The sequence below is a fragment of the Talaromyces atroroseus genome, assembly GCF_001907595.1.
Source record: "Talaromyces atroroseus strain IBT 11181 chromosome Unknown scaffold_8, whole genome shotgun sequence".
In the NCBI taxonomy this organism is placed as follows: Eukaryota; Fungi; Ascomycota; class Eurotiomycetes; order Eurotiales; family Trichocomaceae; genus Talaromyces; species Talaromyces atroroseus.
The window spans coordinates 433,462-449,562 of NW_017971440.1; the positions used below are offsets into that span (position 1 = coordinate 433,462).

Genomic DNA, 16,101 nt, shown 5'->3' on the forward strand with positions numbered 1-16,101 from the left:
TGGGTGAGTTTTCTCGACTGGCGGCGCCGCTGGAGGAAATGCGAGCTGAGCTCCACTCCGCTTCTATCTTAGCTCCGGGACGGACAAGAGTCAACTTTCAAGGACAGCTCGCCGCAACTAATGCCGCTTCTAGTCTTGAATCTATCTTGAATCTTCAATTTCGAGCAAGCGCTTCTCGAATTCTTTTCTTCTCGCAATAAATAATACTTCTGCTGCCGCATCTACACAATGACATCCACCGAGGCGCCCAAGGTGCCTGTTTATTCTCTCAACGGTTCGTGCCACCTTGCTAATAGACCCAAAACCAGCACCAACAATAATCTCGTTTCTTACAATTATCGTACAGACCTCAAAAGCACCAGCGACGACGCCCTCACGCCCTACCTCTGCACCCTCCCTCAGCCCTACACGTTCAAGCGCGACTACACCAAGACCAACATCCGCTTCGTCGTCGGCTACTCAGCCGTGCTAATCGCCGGCGTCACTTTCTACCTAGACCGTCAACTGGGCTGGGAAGCCACCGAAGCGCTCTGGGTCAAAGTCGCGGTTGCCGCGTACTTTGTCCTGAACACGTTCCTGACATACTGGATCTGGGCTGTGGAGGCTGGGGAGGTGTTCAAGGGGTCGCGGAAGACGGGGGAGACGGTATATATATCTCTTTTTTCAATTTCCTTTCTTGCTTAACATATTTTTCGTCTGACTGACGTATTGTTTGGTGTACAGATCACAATCCAATCATACACAAAAAAGAATAATCCAGTGTACAAACTGAAAGTCAGATACACAGCCTCAGACACGAAGAAGGTTCTACAGGAGAAGGAAATTCAAGCTTCGTTCACGCACTGGTTTTCGGAAAATGGGACCTTCCACCCTGAGCCATTCCGCGCCTGGCTTGCGAGGGAGATTGACATCCTGGCTGCTGCTGAGAAGGAGACGCTGAAGAAGACGGGGAATGCTTCGAGTCATGTTAGTGTTGATGAGGGGAGGGGGAAGAAGAAATGAGTTTTCAATTCTTGATATTGCTGAAAAAGTGGAAGAAAAGAAGGTGGTTTGAAAGCTCGTGCATACTACATAGGCAGCGTCAATTTTGTTACTTTTATGTCATTGATTAATTGAAAAGATACAGAAATGAAACGAATCATGCAGCAGCAAACAACTGTATACGTTTGGTCATAAAATAGTCCTCCGAGATCTATTCGAATATGTCTACTGCGCCATCCATCATTTAATATACACTCATCACCACAAGTCTACGCCTTCTGAGCCGCGCGATTGTGGACAATCCTCTGCAGGGTAAGTTAGCACAGTTTAACAAAAGAAAAAAAAAAAAGCCATTGAGAGAGATATATAAGGGGGGTGAAAGGAACAATACCAGCAAATTGCGCAACAACACCACAATAGTCACCTTCCCGATTGACGGCACATAAATGGACGCCTTCTCCTTAACGACCGGGTCAAAATTCTTCTCACTCGAGAAATTAATACACACCGCTCCACCTCTCAGCAGACTCGTATCAAACTTATACTTCTCGCCGGGGACGCCCGTGATAACGACATCACACAGCGGCGCCGCATCCTTAATCGTCCATCCGTCCAACTCCTCGACCTCGTGCCTCGTCTTGGTGAGGCCCTCGCCGCGCGTAAACTTTTGCACACCAGTGACATCCACGCTATACACGCACGCACCGTCATTAGCCAGCAGGGCCGCGAGCGGTCTCCCGACAACCTCGGACCGGTTCACGACACAGATCGTGTGGCCATGCAACCTGTTCCCATAGGGCAATATAGTATTATAGATATGCAAATATTCCAATATCTTGACAATCGCAAGCGGGGTGCACGGCAAGATCGATTTTTGGGTTTTGGTCTCCTCGTCCAAGAACCGGATGTTTTGGTACATGTTGAACACGTAGCGGTGGCTGAGGCCCTCGACGTCCTTGGATACGTCGACGATTTGCTGCAGGTATTGGTCTTGCCGGCTGTTGAAGATCGGGTAGTAGACGATTATGCCGTCGATGGTGTCGTCGGCGTTGGCGGCGAGGATGGCTTCTTCGATATCTTCTTTGAAGACGTCGCGGCGGGTGTATTGGAAGCCACTGCGCAGGTTAGTTAGGGACGCAACAACACACAACTATGAGAGAAAAGAAAGAAAGAAAAATAAAAGAAATAAAAATAAATTTGAGGGGTATGGTTACTTCTCGTGGCATGTCTTCTCAGTCCAGTCGGCATACATGCGAGCAGCTGGGTCTTGGTTGGCCAGGAAGCCCACGAGGTGAGGCTTTCGGTTCAGCGTCTTGAGTCCGTCCTGGACTTCCTGGAGCAAGCCATTGGCGATGTTCTTGGCCAGAACGACTTTGCAGGAGGACATTGTGATAACTAGATTAAGAAAATGAACCGGACAACAAAGATCGCAAAAGTGGAGGACGGACAGAAAAAGTATTAAGCGCGGGGTGAATGAAGATAAAATTTTTGGCGGGCCGGCAACCCGCGATCTTATCGTCAATCCGATTCCGGCGGGTACCTTAAATTGATTGTATCTACTATTCTACTATTTGGGACGCAGCAATTTCGAAGGCTTGCATGGCAGAACAGATGAATTATGATAGAAATACAGAAAGAAAAAAAAAAAAAACAAGATCAATGCAAATTCAAACCAATGGCTCCCTTCGCTCAAAGTCTTAGGTTAACTCTTTCCCACCACCATACCAACGATCATGTGTTTTAAAAACAACTACATATGGCGCCCGTTATACGACCGAGAGTAGTCGAGATTATCGTTTTTCGTGGAACAAAGGAAATTACTGGTCTCAAATTGTACACAAGCTATCTTGTCTATACACAGATAGTGTTAGGATTATGACAATACATGGAGGGGCAAAATCACCCCAAATATCATTTCATTTTTGTTTGTGTGCTCACCTATGACAAGAAGCTCTTGTTAAACTCAGTGATGACCTCACGGAGCTTGGCCTCAAGGTCCTTGCTGACTTGGCCTTCCTTGTCGAGGGTCTGGAGAACCTCAGCCTGGCTGGACTTGAGGTAGGCCTGGAAATCCGCCTCCCACTTCTCGATCTGGTTGACGGGGATGTTGTCCAAGAGACCGTTGACACCGGCGAAGATAAGAGGAACCATCTCGCTGACGGCCATGGGCGAGTACTGCTTCTGCTTGAGAAGCTCAGTGAGACGCTCACCACGGTTGAGGGTCTGCTTGGTGGAGGCATCGAGATCGGAACCGAACTGGGCAAAGGCAGCGACTTCACGGTACTGGGCCAAGAAAAGCTTGAGGGAACCAGCAACCTGCTTCATGGCCTTGACCTGAGCGGCGGAACCGACACGGGAGACCGAAAGACCGACGTTGATAGCGGGACGGATACCCTTGTAGAACAACTCGGTTTCCAAGAAGATCTGACCATCGGTAATGGAAATGACGTTGGTAGGAATGTAGGCAGACACATCACCACCCTGGGTCTCAATGACGGGAAGAGCAGTCAAGGAACCGCTGCCGTGCTTGTCGTTGAGCTTGGCAGCACGCTCCAAAAGACGGGAGTGGAGGTAGAAAACGTCACCGGGGTAGGCCTCACGACCGGGGGGACGACGCAGAAGAAGAGACATCTGACGGTAGGCAACGGCCTGCTTGGACAAGTCATCGTAGATAATGACAGCGTGGCGGCCGTTGTCACGGAACCACTCACCCATAGCACAACCGGTGAAAGGAGCAAGGTACTGCAGAGGAGCAGCCTCGGAAGCAGTGGCGGCAACGACGATGGAGTACTTCAGGGCGTCGTTCTCCTCGAGGGTCTTGACGAGCTGAGCGACGGTGGAACGCTTCTGACCAACGGCGACGTAGACACAGTAGAGCTTCTTGGACTCATCGCTGGTGGCGTTGATGCGCTTCTGGTTAAGGATGGCGTCAAGAGCGACGGCAGTCTTTCCAGTTTGACGATCACCAATAATCAACTCACGCTGACCACGACCGATGGGAACCATGGAGTCGACAGACTTGAGACCAGTCTGGACGGGCTCGTGGACGGAACGACGAGGGAGAATACCAGGGGCCTTGAGCTGAGCACGGCTCTTGGCCTTGGTGTTGAGGGGACCCTTGCCATCGATGGGGTTACCCAAAGCGTCGACGACACGGCCCAAAAGCTCAGGACCGACAGGGACATCGACCTATCATTCAGGTTAGCTTCATTCTTCCTACACTAGCGGCCGATCAAATAAGATCAGCAGAAGGGGGAGAAAAAAAAAAAAAGAACGTACAATCTCTCCAGTACGACGGACAGTCTCGCCCTCCTTGACAAGACGGTCAGAACCGAAGAGCACAACACCGACTTGGCCGGCTTCCAAGTTCATGGTCATGCCCTTGACGCCAGAGGCGAACCTGTTGAAAGTTATATTAGCTCTGCTCAGATATGGGCCCCGACAGATCAGAAAGAGATTACTTACTCGACAAGCTCCTCAGCCTGGACATTGTTCAAGCCGTGAACACGGGCAATACCGTCACTATTGAAGACTCGTTAGTGTTGAGTCCTCGTAGAAATTTGCTCGCGTTCCGGAGAACAATTGATTCTGGAATGTTGTTTTCTTTATTTCACAATGCCGAAAAATCCGACCTAAAAAACCTACCCGACAGAAAGGACACGTCCAGTCTCGGCAAGACCAGCTTCCTCCTGGACGCCACGGATTCTCTGCTCGAGAATAGAAGAGACCTCGGTGGGAGAAGCCTTGGCCTCGGCGGCATATGAGCGAGCCTGCTTGGTAGCGGCAGCGAAGGGACTGGGAGCAGCAGCCACGCGAGCCTGTCGGACGGAAGGAAAAATTTGTTAGCAACAGCGCACCGCCGTGAAAACGCGCCAAAACAATTGCAATCAGCGATTGAGACCCGGGACCGTCCATTGAGGCAGTCATGGAGAGTGAATCGGCCACGGGGTGGCGGTCTTGGTTGATGATGCTTCATGCCAGCAAGGACGGATGGGCAAGGGAACTCTGTACTCACCGAAGCGAGTCTGCCAGTGGTGGCGGAGACGGCGGCCACGGAGCGGCTGGATTGCCGCAATGCGTTCCTGAACATTGTGATATGGGGGTGGTTCAGAAAGAGTTGAGATGGACTTTCTCTGAAGAGAGACGTAATTGGGGGAGAGGAGGAAGGTTGAAGGGGGAGGTTGTGGACGGGCGAAGGAGAGCTTTGTTGGCGCTGGGCAGGACGGACGAGGCTAAACCCAGTTGGCGCGCGGGCTCCGGCTCCGCCCTTCTAGTGTGCCCGAAAATACCCTGCCTGAGTGCGACGAGGACCGCCTTGCATAGTGTGTCTTTTTTTTTGGTCTCTCGTGTGCCAACTACGGAATTTGCCTGGTCTACGACAATAACAGGAGAGCCACCACATCGTGCCCTCGGAATCCTCCTCTCTGCCAGCCGTTGCTCGCTGCAATGCCCATCCCGCGCGTGCCGGTGAGTGTTGCGGCCACTTGTTCCCACCGGGTCATTTCGGCAGCAGATTTTGGCCCGCGGAGCCAGGCAGCAAGGCACCCAGGCACCCATCTTGGCGTGAGACTTGCACCATGCATTCGGATACTTACTCTTACTCATTCAACTGCATTTAGTTAACTATGGACTCGGCCTGCTTGCAATGCTACTAATCGAAGTCATGTCGTTCTCATTATCATGCCCTGTAACCCGATTGACCAACTACTTTCTCATAGACCGTGCCACTTCCGTCATCCTGCTATCAAGTTTACACCCCGGCCCCCCCCAGTGCCTAGGAAGAGGCATCGGAGTTGGTTTATTTGCTCTTCTCGTTCTTGAACTGCGCAATCTTCTTCTGCACCGCACTCTCCACCCGGCGCTGTAGCTCCGGCCGGTATCCAAAAATAAACAGGTATTCCAAGAAGACGAAAAGCGGCGCGAGGAAAAGCGCCTGGAAGAGGTTATCCAGTAAGGCCGGCGATCTTCCCTCGTAAGCCCCGTGGCCAACGAACTGGGCAATCCACGACACGACGTGAATTCCGACCGACCAGGAGGTAGCCGCGGCGCCGTAGGTCATGGTCAGGTAGTTCATGTAGGCTGCGGCGCCGAGGAGGAGAGGAACGGAGACCAATCCGACGACGGGTTCGAGTAATATATAGCCCAGGGAATAAACGATGGCGCCGATCGTGCCGCCATTGAGGGGGAGGTATTTGTACTGGAGGGCGTCGGGCAGGGTAATGAGCGTGGGTGTGTTGGTGAACTAAAGGAACGTATGGTTAGCCTGTAGGTAGCTTTGGCTTTTTAAAGCAACGGTCATTGCAAACACGCACTATTTGGAAACTGGTGATGAGAATGACTGGAACAAAAATCATGTGTATTCGAATGTTGACCTGGAGGGAATAGACATTGTAAGTCACAGCAGGCAGGCAGGCAGCAGCCGACAGAAACCTACTGGGTTATGGTGATAGGCGCCATACTAATAAACCAGTCAGTCACACATACTTTCAGGAGAGTATAGCGGCATGCACGATAATCCTTACAAAGACCAGCTGTCTCTCCAGATCCAAAGCCATCTTGACTATGAGCGACGTTCAATCAGAGTGGCTGAATAGGACTCTCTCTTTCTCTCTTTCGCGAAAACAAAGAGCTTGAAGAAACACCGCAATCGAGTATTCAAGTGCCGATATGGTCACATGAATACTGCTGGGATCAAGCTCTGGGGTTGTGGTTGTAGTGGTAGTGGTAGTGGTAGTTGTAGCGGTTGGTGGTTGGTTGTTGTTGGCTGGGCGTGGTTGCATGACATTGGGCAAGCCGAGGATGTTAATTCGTGCCTGCCCCCGCACTTTGATTTTAGGCTTATTCAGTCTTTATTTCAAAGCTGATTTTATCCATTTGCTCCTTTGGTTTCAGTAGCAATTGAGAGCTGTCTTCTTCACAAGCCAGAATGCTTGTAATGGGCCTTATGGGTTCCAGGTTGTGTTTGCTTCTTTGAACATACAGCCAGGTCTCATGTAAACCAAGTAAAATTAAAAATTATATACTCCGGTCGCTCGTCAGGTTCGCTGGCAGCAGTGGAAGCCTAAGACCCAAGGCCAACAAGTGGGCCATCACGTGACTGCAGGGAAGCCTTCGAAGCGCGTTTGGACGAAGCATTCACAGTCAGAGCAGAGACCTGCCCTGAGAAGCACAGCAAAGCAGAGCTACGCCCTATATATGCTTTGTTTGTCTTTCTTTGTGTCCATCATCTCGGTCTCTCTTTTACACGGCTTTTGAACATGTCCAGCCTCATGCACGCCTGAGCACCACCATATCCACCATATCCACGACAAGGCTGCAGGCTTGAATACGCCATTCCCTCTTCCGTTCCAATCTTTGCCTGCAGAGATCTGCTCTCTGCAAAACCAGCCTGCGAGAATGTTTTTCCTCAAGGAGGAAACCAAAGTTGTCACCCTACACCCTTCCTTTTTCGGCCCCAATGTCAAGGAATACCTGGTCAACCGACTCAACGAAGAAGAGGAGGGACGATGTACCGGCGACCACTTTGTAATTTGTGTCATGGACATGGTCGACATTGGCGAAGGCCGAGTGATCCCGAGTAGCGGCCATGCAGAATATACAATCAAATACCGCGCCATCATATGGAAGCCATTCCGCGGAGAGACGGTACGACAGACTCGACAGAAACTCCGGAGAACATTGCACTGGCTCGCTACTAACTACTCCTTTGTAGGTCGATGCCATTGTGACCTCGGTCAAACCCACGGGTATTTTCACGCTCGCCGGGCCTCTGTCGGTTTTTATCGCGCGAAAGAACATACCCTCGGATATCAAGTGGGAGCCCGGGACGGTACCGCCCCAGTATACAGATCACGCAGACCAGGTGATTGAGCGCGGGACGAGTCTGCGGTTGAAGATACTGGGGGTGAAGCCGGACGTGTCGGCCATCAATGCAATTGGCACGATCAAAGAGGATTATCTAGGGTATGTTCCCTGACTCTGTCGCACGAATTCTGGTATACGCTACTAACGAGCCGTCTCTCGTAGAACCCTCTAAAACTCGCATGGAGCGCTTTTAGATACAAGAGCTCACCTCGACTCTCAAATGCGTCGACTATTAAGTATTGTGTCATCAAATGTCAACGTCACAACCGCTGCTCAGACACGACGGCTGGCTGGCTGCTTCTGCGAGACAGGGGACTCGCTCAGACAGCGACAGCCACCACCAGTCACTACAGCGAGGATAGTCAATGATGACAGTGACGAGCAGCGTGGCCAGGGCAGGGTATTTATTGCACGTGTATATAAAATCAACTGGCGCTGCTCCCCTGTACTACTACTGCTACTACTACTAGTGCGAATAGAATAGAATCCCTGCAGGCCTAGAAGCCCGCGAGTGGGCCAGCCAATGACCCTGGAATAATTAATTTATTTAATGCTCCGACGTGCATTGCAGCAGCGTCTCTCGACTTCGCCCATCGATTCTCCGCGATGCATCTTGCACGCTCTCTTCTGCACCCAAGTCGAGTGAAGAACAAAGCATACAGTAATAGCAATTGACTTGGGCAAAGCGAGCCTGCCTCGGTGCGCTCAGCAAGCCACGGCTGTCGGCGGCCACCCTCGATTGTAATCTGACATGAAACACGCTTGCAGCTAGGCTGCAGCAACGGCCCCAGAGGTTTGTGCTCTGCGACAGACAGAAAGCCTAAAGGCATACGTGTGTAGAACGCAAATCAAAACAGTCGGTCATAAACCGTGAATAATAAATAGTAAATAATAAATAGCAGCCGCGGAGCAGTCGCCAATGGAAGACGAGCCGAGCGGAACCAAACAATCGTACATAAATAAAAGCATCACCAGCTTCCTCCTCCTCCTCTTCTCTTCTCTTTCTCAACACTCGCACTCGTTCGCAACATTCACTCGCTCTCTTGGTTGTGCTCGCCATCCGGTCTAGACTCTTCGTGACAATCGCGTTTGTTTACAGCCCCGCGCCCATTCCTGGAACTCCGTGGAATAGTGTCAACACACCGAAACAACAAGAAAACATGGCGCTCAGAACAGTCTACGAGCGATTCCTGGCCGCCCCGACAGTCGAGGTCCTGAGCCCCGATGCCTCGTGGAACTACATCACGACGACCACCTCGGTCACAGGCGGCGAGCAGGTCGTCAAGCACCTCACCAGCCAGCAGAGAATCGTGAAGAAGAAGGGTGACAAGACGCTCGGCGCCATCGAGACCGCCGATGCGCTGGTCCTGGACGTGGAGACAACCCTGGAGTTTCTCACTGGCGGCGGGGCTTATCTCCCCTCGCTGGACGATAACTTCCTGGCCGATCGCGTGGTGACCTTTCCGACGGTATGGGTTGGGCCCTGGGCTGTCTTGCGACATGTTTCTTACTGAACTAACTACTTGACTACTGCAGGTGCATATTGTTCGCTTCAACTCGCAGAACCAGATCCAACAGGTCAGGCTTTACTGGGACCAGGCCTCGCTCCTCAAGCAAGTCGAAGTCATTGGCTCTCGTGCACGCAATTGGCCAATTCGCGATGCCAACGAGCAGTCCAGGTTCATCTCCAATGTAGTGCGAGCCACAGCACAGGACACTCTCACGCCTCCGCCGTCCCGGGAGAGCGCTTCCAAGCCCACGGAGAAGATTGCCGCCCCTTATGCCCCCGGATCAGCCAGGCCGCCTCCGCGCGACCCTAGCGAGCTCTTCTTTTCCGAACCTGAGCACGACTCAACGCCTCGGGCTAGCATCATCTCGCCCCGAGCCGGTGCAGATAGACACTACCGGCCAGTGCGCGTATTTGGCGATGACGACGGAGACGAGCCCGTCGAAAGCCCCATCAAACCCAAGATCGGCTCAAACAAAGGCTTCCAGCCAGTGCGCGTTTTCGACCAGGACGAGGAAGAGGGACCCGAGAAAGCGGTCCAGCAGCCCAAGGCCGGATCAACCAAGAACTTCCACGCCATCCGCGTCTTTGAACAGGACGGTGTCGACGGTGCTGCAGCACCCACAAAGCCCGAACTGCGCTACAAGACCCATCCCCAGAAATTCAGCCATTTCAACCTGGGCGAAGAAGGCGAGGACGAAGACTCTCACCAAAACCGTCGTTCACTAGTAGCAGGCCGGCCTTCCCGGCCCATGTCCCAATGGAACTTTGAGGATTTCAACACGCCCGAGAAACCGCGTGGAAAAGTCCGTGCGCAAGACGTGCGACACTTTGGCTGGAGCGATAATGAAGACGAACTCATGGAAACACCCCCCGCGCGTCCACGCGTCGTCCAGCCTCGTCGCGACGCAAAGACACATCTCAACCTGACCGACAACGCGCTCACATCCGACGCCGACGCTGAAATAGCCCCCGTGCCACAAAAGCGCATGGTCGCCTCCTTTAACAACAACGGTCTAAGCCTCTACAGCAACACCACCCTCTACGACGAAGAAGGGAACCCAACCGCATTTGAAAATGATAATGACATTACTACCAACAACAACAACAGCAAAAAGAACCCCCTAGGCATCGTCCCCAACGACGCCTATCGCAAAAAGGACTTTGATCCTCATTGGGAAGTCCACGACCCTTCCATCGAGGAACGCCAACAACAGCAACAAGATGAAGAGCAGAAAACAGAGAATACCAGACCGATTAGCAGTGATCGCGTAAAGGCCGTGCAGATGATGACTCCATCTTGGGATATGTATGACAAGACTCCTGATGCGAAGAAGAAGGCTACTACCACGACTACCTCGCTGCCGAAACGCGCAAGTCGGGCTGTTTTCCAGCCTAGTTGGAGTCTTGGTGATGAGTAGACCAAGCTACTAGCTGGATGGAATTGTTTCGTTTCGATGTATGTTTTTACTCTTTTCGAACTTGTTCTTCTTTTTTTCCCCTTCTTCTTTTCAATTAATACCCCCCTGGTGGAACGGACTTTTATTTCAAGTGTACTTTATGTGTATATGTCTACTTCTTTTCTTTTTTTTATTTTTTCCCCTTTTCGACGCTTGTTTTATTTTTTATTGTACGTTACTTTTCGAGAATGTCAGATCATAAATAAGGATTGTGTTGGTGATACGAATGGACAATAAGAGAGAAAAAAAAAATTTCCGGTTTTGTTTTAATTCTTGATGCTTGACTTACTATGTAAATTTTATTCAATGCCTCGGTATGACTTGGTTAGCCAAGTACTATGCAGACAAGGTTGAGCGGATGTTTAGCCCTAATTTATATATCGATGTACGGTTGTTCTGAGATTTACATTATTGATCACCACCAAACTAAACATGAACTAACTAATTCGTGAATGGATACTCCATGCGACAATCTCTTCATAATCATTCATCATCACAAAAGGAAATAATAAAACAAAGCCCGAAAAATCATCAAGGTTCTTCTCAATCTGTTGAAACACATGCCAAAAAAAAACCGCTGCAAGATTCCTCCAAGGTGCATAGATTGGCATATCAAACAAAGCTAAATGTAAAACATCGTATCCTTGACATTCTCATGAATAGTAACCATGGCTTGCGTGATGTTCCGCTGCTGAGAATCAGTCGAGCCGGACACACTGGCCGCGGTACTAGACGGATCAAAGCTATCGGAAAGATAGCAGCGGGCTCGCTCGCACACCAGATCAGCGTAGTACGCTGGCGGGCATATGCTGACGGCTTTCGTGGCGCGGCCAAAAGTGTAGCAGAGACGATGAGAGAGGTCTTGGAGAACGTCTGCGGGGTTCATTAGCGGTTTCACGGGTTTCTCTCTACGGAAAATCTCGTCGTAGACCGTGATGTAATGGCCCGGTCGGGCTGTGCCTAGCATGGCTCGATGAGCCTGCAGGAAGAAATCAAAGGTGCGTGCTTCGGTCACCCCGCGGTCGACAACGGTGCCGTTGGGAGGGTTGTTGGATCTGCCTTCGGCGTCTTTCTCGCTTGTCGGATAGAATCGCGTGTGATGGCGTTTGCCTACCACGACAATTGAGATACGGGGAAACCCCTTCTTCTGCTCCGTAGCAGGGTACAGGTCCTTGCCGGCCTTCTTGAGCTGAGGTAGCTCCTCGTTCACGACCATGTCGTACTGTCCCTCGGAGACGCCGTCTCGGTAGACGATGATGTTCTGCGGGTATTCTTTATTGTGCTTGTGCCACAATTGCAATCGTGACTTTAGTAGAAGGTCAAGAGCATCGACCTTTTCTTGCTTTGCAGTCTGGACCCGGAGCTCTGCCGGGAACTGGCCAAGGTTCTTGTCGATGGAAGCCACGATACCCGCAATGCTCGGTGCAGTTGTGGCTGATCCCGGCGAGGGATGGGTCACATCAATCCCAACCACCATGGTTTTACCTCCGTCAATTATGCCCAGCTGATTGTTTTCGAGTACGTGGTTGGTCCCGCCCAGTTTCAAATTGACCTTCAGCGTGGTATTGGCGTAGTATTGAACACCCTTGGAAGCGAACTTGTCCGCGATGACACAAGCATGTCGAAGCCCATACCGCACATCGCAGTTCAGTTTGACTGCATTGTAAATTGCCGTATCGCGGTACGGCAGGATGATCAAGACGAAACCGAGCTTTTGCTTGGCCAAGGTCTCAACAACCTTTTGTATCTGCACTTCCCAATCATCACTCGCGATGTCGATCTTTCTCCCAGCAACCGATGGTTTGCTGTCGACACGGATTCCGACGTTCGAGAGTTCCTTAGTCCAAGAATTCAATGTGACATTAAGCGCATTCGGGTTGTTCCAGATTCTCGTTAACGACCCAGCATCTAGCGCTACCCAAGTCCAACTGCTTAACGCTGGGGCAGTCTTGAAGCTAGTCTTGTTCATATTCCAGTCGGCTCTATCCGGCTGGATTGTCTTGTTTCCATAACTGATTTGCGGAGAGACCAAGATCCGTCCAGTCACTGTAATGAGCTTAGGAGTCGGATCAAGACCAAAGTTTTGCTACATTTGTCAAGGGATAGTTAGTATCGAGAAATTGGAAGAAGTCGAAGAATGCAAAGCACATGAAATTCGTCTTACCAGCACATTGTTCCGAGTTGGCGCAAATCCCAAAAGGCGCGTGCCTTTATCGACAATCGATTCCGCGTTCTTTTGCGGAGGTCGAACTGCGAATTTGATCATGCTGGATGTCTGGAATGGAGATAATTTCGTCTTCGCAGGCTGACCGGCGATCACTTGACACACCTCTGCTGGGAGATATGATGGCTTCTCACGGGTTCCGACATTGATAACAGGAAGTTTGGGATCAGTTTCAATGCGGTACTCTGTATGATACATGTACATCGTTAATGAACACACTCAATATTAGAGTAGATGACAGCGGGAAACATACGGGACTTGAAGTAATCTGCAACGCTGGTGTATTTTCCGGCTGTTGATGGCCCCTTTTTGCCTTTGCTCGGCGCTGCTTCCTCAATCCAAAACTCGACATCATTTGGACCAGCACCATGATCACTGACTCGTGGTCCGCGTCCCTGTTCGCCCTTCTTTTTCTTGGGCCCATCGTTCCGGTTGGCCAGAGCAAAAATGCTCTTCTGGCGAGGTTTCCCTTTCCTAACGAGATGCGTGACTTGTACACGCAACGTCTTTAGAAATTTCTCCAGTGCGTAAGGATTGTTGTTGCGAGCTGTTGCGCTCTTTATGAGTCCAACGAGACCGCCACCGCTTTCGTAGACAGCAATGTTTTTGACCTGAACATTCACAAGGATCCTTGCTGTGGCAGCCCGAACACTAACAAAGTATCCCCTGATAGCCTCGAGGCCATCTCCAAGCGCAAAGCGATCTTCCCGGTCAGGTTGGAGGCTCATGTGTCTGTTTGAGCCTATACTGGCCACGTTAGGGTGAGACCTAGGATACTCGCCAACAATGATGTTTAGCGCCTGAATTACGTCTGCTTTCGATGCGAAGACGGCGTTTGCATTTGACGAACTCAGAAAATTCACCAGTTGGGAGACTGAAATCTCTATAATGAATTTGACGGTGACAGGATACACATCTGCATTGTCCCTGTAGTCTTCTTCGTCTTCCGCCTTCCAGCGAACTTGAAATACCTGGCCATTATCGTCGTGCGTCACTTTGCTAAGTTTAACTCTGGAGACGATGTTGGAGCGAGAATCGGTGGCTATTTTGGCTCTATCAGCAGCAAAATGCTGCTCCAGCAACAATTCAATGATCCGTTTGCACTTCCTAATTGGAAGTCCTTGCGCTTTGCCAATGTCAGTGCTGTACCTGAAACAGCCAGGAACATTGGCCTTGGTCACGAGTTCCATGTAGTTTGCCCACAAAAGTATTTCCCGGCCCTGAGTACCGTACCCAGGTCGCAGAGGGAACTCGGCTTTGGAGGACGTGTAATTTGGTTTGAGAATCTTCGCCTCAATGTCATTCTCGGCTTTGACAACCTCGGTACTGGGCTGAGGAATCTCTCCAGGGCTATCACGAGACGTTAGCTGGAGTAATTTGCATTCGAGCTTGAGACTTCAACTCCACTCACTTGTAGACTCTTGGTCCACCGCCACCAAATACTCCTGCACCTCCTGTAGGTCGATAAGGTAAGCCTCCCTGAGAATCTCCACGACCGCCTCCGCGACCACCTCTATAGCCTCCACGGTCACCTCCACGGTTTCCACCCCGATCACCTCCACGGTTTCCACCCCGATCACCTCCGCGATTACCGCCCCGGTCACTTCCACGATAGCCTCCCCTGTCACCTCCGCGATAGCCTCCACGGTCACCTCCACGATTACCACCCCGATCACTTCCACGAGTTCCACCCCGATCACCCCCGCGACTTCCACCACGATTAGCTCCGCGGTTGCCTCCACCGCCAGCTGCACCACCTCGCCTGTCAGCCATGGTGACGTTGAATGCGATGGCGTTTTATGAAGATTGCTGATTAATGGAGTCCAATCTAGTCAAGAATGGTGGTTTAGAATGGCGCAAAGGAGGTTTTGCAGAGATGCAATGAGTAGGGATAGCTATGCTAGCTATATATCTCCCCAGAGTGGGTAGACAATCAGCCAGCCCAGTCAGAACCTACCTATGTGTCAGACAACTAGGTGTATTCAGTCATAAAGAGATTCTTGGCTACACAAGGATGGCTCTAGAAAAAGCCCAGAAAATGTGGGAAGAGGATAGGTAATATGAAGTGAGATCCAGCTCTGGCTGAAGATTAATCAATAAAGATAGCAAGTGGTTTGATATTAACGAAGAAAGAACAGCGCTCGCTTGAAAAGAAGAAGAAAACAGAAAAAGAGCACGCAACAATAAAAGACAGGGCTAACGAGTCATAATATCATAAGACATGCCACATAAAGATGTAGAACGAAGGGAAGTTCCGTTTGTTGTCGTTTATCTCGACTAGGACTGCGGTGGGGCAGTGACAAAGAAGCCTCAGGCAGCGGGCTTTTGAATCACCACAGTTACAATGATGGTGATGGATAAACACAAAATCAGAATGATGAAATCACCATGTCCCAGACGATTGGATTTGTGCTAAACTCATTTACCATTTTTATTTTTTAAAGAAAAAAAAAAAAAAATTGAGGGAGCGGGGAATCGAAAACCACCCGCCACAAAATGGTCCGTGCAGGCGCGGCCGTAGTTCGAAAGCTGGATCATACACTGTATACTCAACTATATTCTGAGCCTATTTTCCAATGATGTAGTTCCGTCCTTCCTTGTCTATGTTGATGGCCCATTCAGTATTCATTTAACGTAAGAACACAAGACTCCGCTACATGTGCAACAAATACTGGGTAGTTATTGCAAGCCAGACATCAGGTCCTATGTACTACTATTAAGACTGATCATAGCGAACATGTTCAAGAACGGGTCGCAAGAGACCAACTCTATATCGTTGCAAACAAACAAGATAACCAAAACACAGGTCAAACAAGCGAATGACTATTTCTCCAGTTCAGAGAAGAGGAAAAATATTTGGAAAAAAAGTAAAAAAGGAAAACGACCATAAGGAGGGTCGAACTCCTGACTCTCACCTAACCTTAGTAGGAGGGTGATGAACTACCACTGTTCCATACGGCCTTGGGGTGGAATTGCCAATACTGATTTACATAACGTTTAAGTAAACTGACCTATCGCACCCCGTAATGAAAGTCATTAAATAACCAGCCACCCCCAAGACGACT

At 50.4% G+C, this 16,101-nt stretch overlaps 7 protein-coding genes across 7 annotated transcripts; 3 read left to right on the forward strand and 4 right to left on the reverse strand.

Annotated features, from left to right (window-relative positions):
- Positions 1 to 228: 228 nt before the first annotated feature.
- Positions 229 to 1,002, forward strand: UA08_06107 (hypothetical protein; the record flags this gene model as incomplete). The annotated part of the gene is made up of 3 exons (XM_020268394.1): positions 229 to 274; positions 347 to 645; positions 724 to 1,002. 3 exons carry the CDS (start codon positions 229 to 231, stop codon positions 1,000 to 1,002), a joined length of 624 nt encoding a protein of 207 aa, XP_020118802.1.
- A 248-nt stretch (positions 1,003 to 1,250) lies between these two features.
- UA08_06108 (Methylenetetrahydrofolate dehydrogenase) lies at positions 1,251 to 2,368 on the reverse strand (the record flags this gene model as incomplete). Its single annotated transcript, XM_020268395.1, has 3 exons — positions 1,251 to 1,286; positions 1,373 to 2,096; positions 2,196 to 2,368. 3 exons carry the CDS (start codon positions 2,366 to 2,368, stop codon positions 1,251 to 1,253), a joined length of 933 nt encoding a protein of 310 aa, XP_020118801.1.
- A 551-nt stretch (positions 2,369 to 2,919) lies between these two features.
- Positions 2,920 to 5,071, reverse strand: UA08_06109 (ATP synthase subunit alpha, mitochondrial; the record flags this gene model as incomplete). Its single annotated transcript, XM_020268396.1, has 5 exons — positions 2,920 to 4,170; positions 4,261 to 4,381; positions 4,447 to 4,503; positions 4,627 to 4,799; positions 4,997 to 5,071. The coding sequence occupies 5 exons, from the start codon at positions 5,069 to 5,071 to the stop codon at positions 2,920 to 2,922; spliced, it is 1,677 nt and encodes a 558-aa protein (XP_020118547.1).
- A 708-nt stretch (positions 5,072 to 5,779) lies between these two features.
- UA08_06110 (hypothetical protein) lies at positions 5,780 to 6,536 on the reverse strand (the record flags this gene model as incomplete). The annotated part of the gene is made up of 4 exons (XM_020268397.1): positions 5,780 to 6,223; positions 6,294 to 6,353; positions 6,416 to 6,439; positions 6,504 to 6,536. The coding sequence occupies 4 exons, from the start codon at positions 6,534 to 6,536 to the stop codon at positions 5,780 to 5,782; spliced, it is 561 nt and encodes a 186-aa protein (XP_020118546.1).
- Positions 6,537 to 7,377: 841 nt separating this feature from the next.
- On the forward strand, positions 7,378 to 8,372 carry UA08_06111 (hypothetical protein; the record flags this gene model as incomplete). The annotated part of the gene is made up of 4 exons (XM_020268398.1): positions 7,378 to 7,626; positions 7,694 to 7,944; positions 8,047 to 8,245; positions 8,325 to 8,372. 4 exons carry the CDS (start codon positions 7,378 to 7,380, stop codon positions 8,370 to 8,372), a joined length of 747 nt encoding a protein of 248 aa, XP_020118543.1.
- Positions 8,373 to 9,005: 633 nt separating this feature from the next.
- On the forward strand, positions 9,006 to 10,773 carry UA08_06112 (hypothetical protein; the record flags this gene model as incomplete). Its single annotated transcript, XM_020268399.1, has 2 exons — positions 9,006 to 9,314; positions 9,382 to 10,773. 2 exons carry the CDS (start codon positions 9,006 to 9,008, stop codon positions 10,771 to 10,773), a joined length of 1,701 nt encoding a protein of 566 aa, XP_020118542.1.
- A 661-nt stretch (positions 10,774 to 11,434) lies between these two features.
- UA08_06113 (hypothetical protein) lies at positions 11,435 to 14,809 on the reverse strand (the record flags this gene model as incomplete). The annotated part of the gene is made up of 4 exons (XM_020268401.1): positions 11,435 to 12,898; positions 12,977 to 13,221; positions 13,290 to 14,386; positions 14,448 to 14,809. The coding sequence occupies 4 exons, from the start codon at positions 14,807 to 14,809 to the stop codon at positions 11,435 to 11,437; spliced, it is 3,168 nt and encodes a 1,055-aa protein (XP_020118545.1).
- Positions 14,810 to 16,101: the final 1,292 nt, after the last annotated feature.